General features: G+C 43.7%; 1 protein-coding gene across 3 annotated transcripts in view; it reads right to left on the minus strand.

The window, feature by feature from the left end:
• Pcmt1 (protein-L-isoaspartate (D-aspartate) O-methyltransferase) overlaps window positions 1-7,894 on the minus strand; it is a 33,108-nt gene extending 25,214 nt beyond the window's left edge. For all 3 annotated transcript variants that reach the window (XM_028764397.1, XM_028764395.1, XM_028764396.1), the window contains exon 1: window positions 7,359-7,894. In XM_028764397.1, the coding sequence (XP_028620230.1) occupies window positions 7,359-7,587 (229 nt within the window). In that variant the 5' untranslated portion in view covers window positions 7,588-7,894. The remainder of the gene's footprint in view (window positions 1-7,358) is intronic.
• Window positions 7,895-10,666: the final 2,772 nt, after the last annotated feature.

Genomic DNA, 10,666 nt, shown 5'->3' on the forward strand with positions numbered 1-10,666 from the left:
AAGGAAGGAAGGAAGGAAGGAAGGAAGGAAGGAAGGAAGGAAGGAAGAGAAAGAAGGAAGAAAGGCAGGAAGGAAGGCAGGCAGGCAGGGTAATGTGTGCTTGTAATTCCACAGGAAGACAGAGACAGGTGGATCAATGTACACCTAACCTAGTTCATTTGGTGACTTCCAGACCAGTGACTGATCCTGTCTCAGGAAAAAAAAAAAGTGGACAGTGTCTAAAGAATAACACTAAGTGGTTCTCTGATCTCCACGTGCATGTACACATACATCCACCCACACCCATGCTCACACACTCCCCCCAACCTTGTATTAAAAGAAGAGAGACTTGGGCTGGAGAATTTGCTCAGCAGTTAAGAACACCTGCTGCTCGTTCAGAGCTGAAGTCCAATTCCCAGCACTTACAAGGTGGCTCCCAATGAGCTGACTCTGCAGTTACAGGAAACTGTCCCTTTTCTGGTCTCTGCAGGCATGGCACGTATATGGTACATAAACATATGATCAGGCAAACACAAATACACATAAAATAAAACTAACTTTCAAAAAGAGGAAGAAACAAGAAAGAGATGAGACCTAGGACAGCATGCTTGCCCAGTATCTCTTTAGGACTGTTTGCAACCATTGAGAGGTCCTAACAGTAGTGAGTCCACTGCACAGAGGCAGACGGTGGCATTCTCCTGATGACTTTTCCAGGGACTGAGAATGCCAAGTTCTGGGCCTGGAGAGATGGCTCAGCAGATAAGAGCACTTTACTGCTCTTGCAGAGGACACAGTTATGGGCCCAGCACCCACTGGCAGCTCAGGGCTACACAAAGAAACCCTGTCTCAAAAAACAAACAAACAAAAAAAAGATCTAAAACCCTCGTTTGGATTATATAAGCACCAGGCACTATGGTGCCCATACATGTGTATATACATGTGTGTGTGCACACAAAATAAACATTAAGCAAATAAATCTATTTTTAATAGAAATTATGTAATGGTCTAGATATCCACTAAGAATACAAAGAAAAACCTGGGAAGCCAGGCACTGTGAGGTGGAGTTAGAAGCCCCTGTACAGAGCCCTGAACGATGTAAAAATACTGGGGCTGAGGGAGTGAAGTGTGGGCCGCAGTGAAGATCCTAGGAAGTTGGAGTTGCCAGCAACATGCAACACCTTCCAAAGAAAACTGCAGGCTGGAAGAGTGAGAGGACAAACACCTGTAGGTAGGGCTGCCCAAACCCTTGGTGTCCACAGCTTCTTAGGGAACATCCTGAATACCAGATAGAGTTAGGAGGCTTTCTGTTTGCTCTGCGGGGGTGGGGGTGGGGGTCCTCAACCCATCATTCTATGTTCCAGTTATTCCCTCTTGGAATGTAAATGCATGCTTTTGCTTGTCCCGATGCTGTATTTTACAAGAATGTGATGTGCCCTTTTGATATCTTACAGGGACTCAGAGCTACGTCTGCCTTGGTTCTCAGAGACTTTGGACTTCCGAGCATTGATCGCAAGAGCAGTGAGAACTGCAACTCTTGGAGAAGGGCTAAATGTATTTTTTTTGTGCGGCGGATACATTTAGTCCTTCTCCAAGAGTTGCAGTCTTCACTGTCCTGGTGAGTATCAACAAGCTAACAAACTTTTCATCTTTTTTCATCCAGAAAGGTTAAATAAGGTACCAATTAACTAAAACTAAAAACACACTGAGGATAGAAAGTCTAAAAATGACTAGATTTAAATTCATACTATAATCAAAGTAATTTATGTAACAGCAAGCAAAGTGTGCTAAGTACCAGATGTTATTCACATACGCTGTCATCCTCTATACCTGTCGGTTTAGTTGAGCTGTAAAAAGTAAACTATTTCAACATTACTTCCGAAGGAAAGCTATGCTTCTTGGGTTCCTTTTCACCCGTATATAAAAGTAGGTAACACTGACAGTATTAAAATGTTTACTTATCTGGCTCCTGAAATATATATCCTGCATTGCATCACCTAACCACTAATGCTATAAAATCACATGATCGTGGATTCAGAAGGTTACACTGGGAACTGGTGTATATTCAAACCTGACAATAAAACCCCTGTAGTGTTCCTTACAGTGAAATGGTCAGCTGTCCTCTGATCATACCCAGTGACAAAACGCATCATTGTCAAAACAAACATTTTTCCTTTTATTTTCCCCTCAAAACCAGGTTCCCTGTGTAGTCCTGGAACTCACTCTGTAAACCAGGCTGGCTTCGAACTTAAGAGATCTGCCTGCCTCTGCCTGCTGAATTCTGAGATTAAAGATGTGTACCAGCACCACCTGGCTTCTTCAAAGCAAACCTGATGGTTAGGTTGGGGTAGCTCTGTGAGTTTTTCCTTGTAGTAAGCCCAAATCTGCCACCTGCTTTGACCCTGTCCTACACATTTCTTCAAGTATAGTAGTACTCCGTACAACCTTCAGTATGCTAAGTTGGACACTTCAGTCCATCAAAGCCCCATCGACGATGCCAACTCTGTTGCTATGTCTGTCACACATGATCAGCAGTCTTTGGTACCATTGTCAACCATAAACCAGCTCAATCAGAAATCACAGGCAAACAAAACAGCACAATGCAACTTTCTCTTCCTACAGCTTAACTTCACTTTAAATAGAATGTAAAAGATCCAACCATCTAGATCCATGGGTGAATGTATAGCTGGCATTTCAGAAGTACATATAGAAGGATCAGAAGTTCAATGTCACTCTCAACTACATGGCAAGTTTGAGGAAAGTCTAGGTTTACATGAGAAACTGTTTCAAAACAAAACAAACAAACAAACAAAACAGACAAAACTGGACACAACAATAGAAATGTTTTTAAGACTCAACAACTATAAATTATCATAATCTTATATATTCTAATACCAATAAAGGACTCTGCTTAGGTATACTATAGCATAACAAATCTCTTCTTTCTCCCAAATAAATTCCTAATCTGCTTGTTACCCTGGAAAAACCAAACCAAACCAAAGTCTGCTGTTCACTCACTTATTTCCAACTTAGAAACTAGCAAAACATGCCAGGTGCCACACTAAAAACTTCTGGTGTCATATACTTGGCTTGTTCCTGGTCTTTTCCCCACAACTCATTTCCAAACCTAGCACTTACAATTTAATCTGACTGCACTCCTCTGCAGACCTCAGCTCTATCTTCGTGGTTGTTCTGTCATTCCACCAAATCTTTGCTCAAAGGAGGTACTAGTGAGGCATTCTCTCCTGCAACTACAAATCCACTGTCCCATGCTTTGACAATGGTCATCTTATGAGGTTCTATTTACTTTATTTCACTGTAGAAGAAAGAGAGTATTTGTTTTGCTCTCCCTCTGGCCCTAGTGATTGGCACATAGAAAGTACCCACCTCTCAGGTGCAATAGAGTCAGTTACTCAAGAGGTTGAAGAAGGATGATTGGGCCCAATTCTAGACTAGCCTGGGCAATTTAAGAAGACCTTGTCCTGCAGGGCAGTGGTAGCGCACGCCTTTGATCCCAGCACTTGGGAGGCAGAGGCAGGCGGATTTCTGAGTTTAAGTCCAGACTGGTCTACAGAGTGAGTTCCAGGACAGCCAGGGTTACACAGAGAAACTCTGTCTCGAAAAAACAACAACAAAAAAAGAAAGAAAAGAAAGAAAGAAAGAAACAAACAAACAAACAAACAAACAAACAAACAGAGAAAGAAAGCATTCAAGTACTCATTGGGTGACTGGTAATCCTAAAACGTTGTATTTGCAAAGTGAAACAATCAAGAATGGAAAGGAAGCATATTTAGAAATAATCCATACATTAAGGAATTGCGTTGAATTTTCCCCTTTGTATGAATAAACTAATTGAGAAGAGAAGAAATTGCTCATCTTATTTTAAGTAGCCAGTGTAAAATATTTAAATATGACACTGAAATCCAAGCAAGAATCTCATGCCCCTCATAGAAGCGAAGTAAAAGGGAAGGCTCTGAAAACCAAGAAGGCACTGCTGCAAGGCATCCACAGCCACAGTTAGTACCTCGCAGCGGCCCACTGGTGGTAGCCCAAATTTCCCAGGCAAGAGTGCCTGCAGGAGAAAGAAGCTGGCCATCATCAAGTGCTCCCTGAGTACTGAGTCAGCCATGGACAGAGATCTAAAAGACTGAACCAGAATTTTCCTTAAACTTGATTTTAAAATATATAAACGATAAAGCTGAAACAGTGGCAGAACTTGTCCTTGTATTTTCAATTCTCTGTGTCTACGCAGTCCCAGGGTTTGCAGCTACACATGCACAGCTCAAGACTTCATTACCTGGGCTGGAGAGATGGCTCAGTGGTTAAGAGCACTGACTGCTCTTCTAGAGATCCTAAGTTCAATTTCCAGCAACCACATGGTGGCTGCTCACAACCATCTGTAATGAGATCTGATGCCCTCATCTGGTGTGTCCGAAGACAGCCACAGTGTACTCACATACATAAAAATAAATAAATAAATAAATAAATAAATAAATAAATCTTTAAAACAAGAACTCATTAGCTACCGTCTCCATCTCCAGTAGTCTAGTATAACAAGCTCTGTAGGTGACCCAGGACTGTAAGGCCTGCTTAAGCTTTAGAGAAAATTGTTCAAACTCACCAAAGAACAGTCATCACAACATAAGCCAACGAATGATAAGAAATTCATCACACGGTCTCAAATGATCTATCAACTATAAAATCAAGTACAAAAGGAAAAGTAAACAATTTCAATAAATTACAATATTCAAACTAAGGAAGCCATGATCACATTTTGTGAAAAGTCACTTCCAATTTGGACATCCCTTTACTTCAGTATCATCATGATCATATTTCTAAGACTTCAACTAAAAGCCCTTAATTCTGGAGGTTGCCAGGCCACTCATGGGAGAGTACTTGTCTAGCATGTCTAAGACCCCAGGTTTAAACTCAAGCACCACAGAATAAAAAACAAAATTTAGGAAAGCTATATAAGAAAGAAAGATGCAGATATGTTCCTTTTTGGATTTGTTTGCTTGTTTTTCAAGACAGGGTTGTTCTGTATAGCCCTGGCTGTCCTGGAATGTGCTTTGTAAACCAGTAAACCAAGCTGGCCTCAAACTCAGAGATCTGCCTGCTTCTGCCTCTTCATTGCTGGCATGCACCACCACCACCACTCTGCAGAAGCAGATATTTTCAAATTGTGTGGCAAATGCAGTTTTCATATGGGTAAATACCATTTTTAAAATAAAATGATAGATAAATCAAAATAAGTTGATTAATTAGAATTATCTCAAGTTTAAAGTTCCACAGTGTTCAAGTATTTTTTTAAAAAGCTAAATAATTTGAATTTCCTCTTACTAATGAATTATACACTTAGTATAAAACTAAATATCTACTACATATATATTTATACTATACACTACAGATGTATAGTATAAAACTAAGTATCTACCACTCATAAATGTTAAATACTTCTTGTATCCTTAGAAGTTTCAGTTAAGTAATACAATACAGTAAAGTGATTATAAACGACCCGGAAAAGACCTAGTCTGGGGTTACCACAAATTTGGCTACAAAAGAGACTTTAAAAGCCCGATAGATCACAAATGTCTACCATAGCTAAGTGTCTACTGTGATAACCTCCTGGGGGGAAATTACCTAGTCACAATTCATGTTCAGAATAGTATATGCTGCAATAGGAGGTACTTAGCTCATGTTAACAAATTTTATAGAACATTTCTAATTCTGAGCTTATGTGTAAGCCACAAGAACATAAACATTTTTCACTATTGCCTCAGTATTTAAACACCTACTTCCTATCAGATGTACTTCTACAAAGAGAATGTTGACAAAGGTTGATAACACTTTGCCATCTAAACACATTTCATCGCCTTTCAATGCAAAACAGTAAATATCTAACGTCTGTTTAACTATTGTGCAATGATGAATATTAAGAACCAAATAGTCCTACTTATTTCTCTCATTCACCTTCTTGTTCCTTACACAGACTTCAGCATTTAATGCAAACTGAACTGGCATTCCTGGGAGGTCAGGGGTGGAGGGAATGAGTATTAATTCTTTGAGAATATTTCATTGTTTATGGTTCTAGCCCTCCAGGTGATTATGAATAGAGTTAGGAGGTAAGACACGACAAAACACCTGAAAGGCTTTTAAAAGAATAAGATGCTGGGCAGTAGTGGTGCATGCCTTTAATCCCAGCACTTGGGAGGCAGAGGCAGGTGGATTTCTGAGTTCGAGGCCAGCCTGGTCTACAGAGTGAGTTCCAGGACAGCCAGGACTACACAGAGAAACCTTGTCTCGAAAAAAAAGAAAGAAAGGAAGGAAGGAAGGAAGGAAGGAAGAAAATTAAAAACATCACTCAACAAACTATGATTAGTTTTGCAAACTTGGTGGCAAAAGGCACTGTGAATTCTGATCAGAGTGAGAATATGAACTCGCAGCTCTCCTTGGTCTCTGAACCAGACAACACTCTATTTCAATTTAGAACGGGAAATGACACAGCATTCATTCTACCCTGAAATTATCATCAAAGGAAGGAATAGAATACATTGACTACAGAGAATGTTATTCTTTACAAAAACAAAACAAAAATAACAACAAAAAACCTTTTCAAACACGCTTTTAAAAGCCAATGGACAGTCTTGAAAAAAAGTTAGAACATTTTATACACACAATGGTCTGCTGGATTCAGGACCTCCAAAGGCTCCAAACGAAGTCTCTTAGGAGCAGCATGCTCTGACAATACCTCGCTCCCCCCCCAACCTCCTGCCAAGAGCCTATACTTTGGACAGCAACCTGAGAAACTGCTTCCAGCAGCCACCCGTAACCGCAATAGTCGGAACGTCCTCTCCCTCCCCTCGCTGGTATCAGACAGCAGCATCTCCCTCCAAAGGAAAAAACAGAGGGCGGGGGAGGCAGAAAACAGAAAGCTCGCAGGGAATCAACTGAGTAGGACGGTGAGAGAACCCGTAGGCCGAAGGTGGTGTCCCCTTGCTAGCAGCCCAGTCACCAGAAACACAAGCCCGCACTTCCCCACCCCCGAAGTCACGCCCCTCGCCGGTGGGACCGCAGACTCCAGCAACAGCCCCGCCACCAGTGCCGCACCCCGTCCCCCGCAGCCTGCGAGGAGGCAACTGCCCCGTCCCACCCGCAGCAGCTCCCTCTTGGCTTCTACCCTCTTCCCATCCAGATCGCTGAATGACAGGTCCCGGGAGAGGAGATTGCAAAAACGCACGGCGTTCCGGACTCCCGGTGCAACCGCGCAGTGACGCCCTCCAGCAGGCGCAGGGGTGCAGACCGAACGTTCCGGACGGTCAGGGGGGACAGCGTCCAGGCCCGGCCCTGCTCCATGGCCCGCGCCGGGCGGGGGTGGCACTTACTGCGGAGGTTGTGGATTAGCTCCGAGTGGCTAGCGCCGCCGGATTTCCAGGCCATCGCGAAGCACACCCGGAGCAGGTACAGAACCACCTTCAGCGCGGCGACGGTTCCTAGCAGTTTCCCCAAGAGTGAGACCACCTCCCACACGGTCACCGCCCCGCTGGTGTCCCCGCTCGAGCGGCCGCTGTTACTGCCGTCGCTGCCGCTGCCGCCACTGCGCGCTCCCGGCATCCCCCGCGGCACGCATGCGCTCTGTGACGCCGCGCGGCCCGGGGTGCGGCCGGGCGAGGCCCGAGGCGGGGGAGTCCTGGAACCAAGTAGCCGGCGTGGGTGACAGCCAATGCTGGGTGACCGCAGCGAGGTCGGACGAATCAACACCAATGAGTTCCCCTTGCTGAGGCCTGCACCTGCCTCCGTCCTGCGGCCGGCGAACTGGTACTCTGCACGGTGGGACTGGTTCCTAGCCGCAGCTCCGGCAGATGCGCGGCGCCGGGATGGCGGGTCCGACGTGTGCCGCCTCCTCGGGCTCCGCAGTCGCCACTCCGTCAGCTGTTGCGAGCGGCGGGTCTGCTCCTATGGCTGTCTAGATTGCTAGATGGTGTGCTGCCTCCGTCTTGCCTCGTCCAACCCGATGCACTAACCTTTAGGCTAGTAGAGCCAAGGCTTCTGCGATGGGGCCAGAATAATGATTTTAACAGAGCCCAAGGGCAAAGGCCCTCTCCAGTATGAAATCCACTAGCCTCTGTCACAGCACCGTGCTGGTGAAGCAGAGGCTCTGATTTGTTTTCAGTTCTGAAAGCACAAATTCAAGGTGGAAGAATACTGTGACATGGGATTGGGGGTAGGGATGCTTTTCTGGTTGAGAACAAAAGTAGCTGGAGCTACAATTGGTTACAAAATAAGCTCAGTATCCTATGGTAGAAGTGTTATTCCCTAACCAAGTATGAGTTTCAGCTTAAGCCTCACAAATTCCATCCTTAGACTGGGCACCAATTTTACTGCTTTCATCTCTGCAACATTCTAAGAAGTTGACAGGAAACACTGTCTGCCGCATCCAGCTCGTGCTAACTAGAGCTGAGACACAGCCGTGACTCCAGTCAACTTTCAGGAAGGAAACAAAGTTAAGACATCTGTGCTGTTCTATGACATCAGGAGCAATTCCCAAATTGCAGCTCCTACCAAACTTCGTCAAATCCAATACTCAACCTACTTCCACTCTGAAATGTCCGTCACCTATTTTCATGGCTCCTGTAACTATAAATGCCAGTGTTCTTCAACATTAAAAGTAAAGAAATGAGTTTTAGACTAATCTGTTTTTCCCTACTAAGGAAAAAACCATCCGCTCTTCCACTCTGAGTTTAAAAGTTTAGTAGAATCTCCTTGCTCTTAGGTACTTTCATCTGACTCTGATTTTTTGTATGGGTCATGATGATTACAGCTTATTAGTTTAATCCAATCACCTTTTCCCACCCCGCAGCCCAAAAAAATTCACTGAACCTCAGTTTAGGTGAAGTGGTCCAGAGATGGCCTTTTCAAATGATTGGTCACCTCATAAATTCTGTCTTGCAAAATCTATCATTTCGGTGACTGGCATATTGTATGGGGGAAAGAAATAACCAGGTTGGGTAACAGTCTTGCTACTGGGAAAAAAAATAAACAACAAAAAAACTCAAGCTCTTTATAATCTAATAACTATCTGTCTTAGGGTTTTACTGCTGTGAATGGACACCATGACCAAGGCAACTCTTATAAAAGACAACATTTAATTGGGGCTGGTTTACAGGTTCAGAGGTTCAGTCCAGTATCATCAAGGCAGAAACATGGCAGCATCCAAGCAGGCATGGTGCAGGAGGAGCTGAGAGTTCTACATCTTCATCTGAAGGCTGCTAGCAGAATACTGACTTCCAGGCGGCTAGGATGGGGGTCTTAAAGCCCACCCCCACAGTGACACTTCTACTCCAACAAGGCCATACCTACTCCAACAGGGCCACACCTTCTAATAGTGCCACACCCTGGGCCAAGCATATACAAACCATCACAGCCTCATGACTCCTCTGAAAGAAACCGGCCAAAACAGTTTTTGACTCCTATAATATAAAGGAGAATAGAAATACTAATAAGTCTTCCCTCTTGTATTATGTAGGACTTACATCCTAGTCATAGAAATCTGATTAGAAGAAAATCAGTGGGCTGGGGATGTGGCAGAGGCCTTGCCTAGCTAGTGAAAGATCTTAGGTTCCATCCTCAGCATCATGAACAACAGCAAACAACAGAAAGAAAACTGTAGCCGGGCAGTGGTGGCACACGCCTTTAATCCCAGCACTTGGGAGGCAGAGGCAGGCGGATTTCTGAGTTCGAGGCCAGCCTGGTCTACAGAGTGAGTTCCAGGACAGCCAGGGCTATACAGAGAAACCCTGTCTCGAAAAACAAAAAAACAAAAACAAAACAAAAAAAAAAAAGAAAAAACAGAAAGAAAGAAGACTGTAAGTGCCATTAATGACCTAGATAGTAGTGCTGCTGGTTTTAGCTAGAACAACATAAGACTGGAGTCATAGGGATACACATGGGTATTGATCCTTGAAGGATGGACAGGATTATGCAAAATAGTGAGGAGTAGAGGGATATGATAGATGTTACCAAGAGCACAGACGCACCTTAGAATTGGGATTCGTGGCTTAGTGACACAGTTCTCAGCAAACTCATTGTTAATTACATGTATAAATGAACTGGCCAGGTTTACAAAGTAAGAAAAGAACTAAAGTCAAAGGGCCTGGAGAGATGGGTCAGCAGTAGAAAGCACTGACTGCTCTTCCAGAGGATACTAGGTTCAATTCCAAGCACCCACGTGGTGGCTGACAATCCTTTGTAACTCCAGTTCCAGGGGGATCCTAGGCCCTCTTTTTGCCTTCTTGAGCACCAGGAAAGCATGTACTGCATACATAAATGTGCAGACAAGCACATACACATAAATCTTTTTTTAAATTAAAAACTAAAACTAGAGTTCCAAATTCTAATTCCAGGCTCCTCCTAGTGTGTGTGTGTCAACTTTGAATCAGAAGAGGAAGAAGTTTAAGATAATAAGTTGGTACCTTAATGAAAATACTTCCAGGATAATTTAAGGGTCATTTTTCTTGTTGCTGGGCATATGACCCAAGACTTAGAATCCTAATATGGAACGACACACTCAGTCCTAGCTGAGGAGGTTAAACATTTTTAGGCTTATTTTATGCATATCGATGTTTTGTTGTTTGGTTTTTTGAGATAGAATCTCAGTATGTAGCTCTGGATGTTCTGAAACTCACTATGTAGA

Source organism: Grammomys surdaster, unplaced genomic scaffold (assembly GCF_004785775.1).
Source record: "Grammomys surdaster isolate TR1022 unplaced genomic scaffold, NIH_TR_1.0 143, whole genome shotgun sequence".
In the NCBI taxonomy this organism is placed as follows: Eukaryota; Metazoa; Chordata; class Mammalia; order Rodentia; family Muridae; genus Grammomys; species Grammomys surdaster.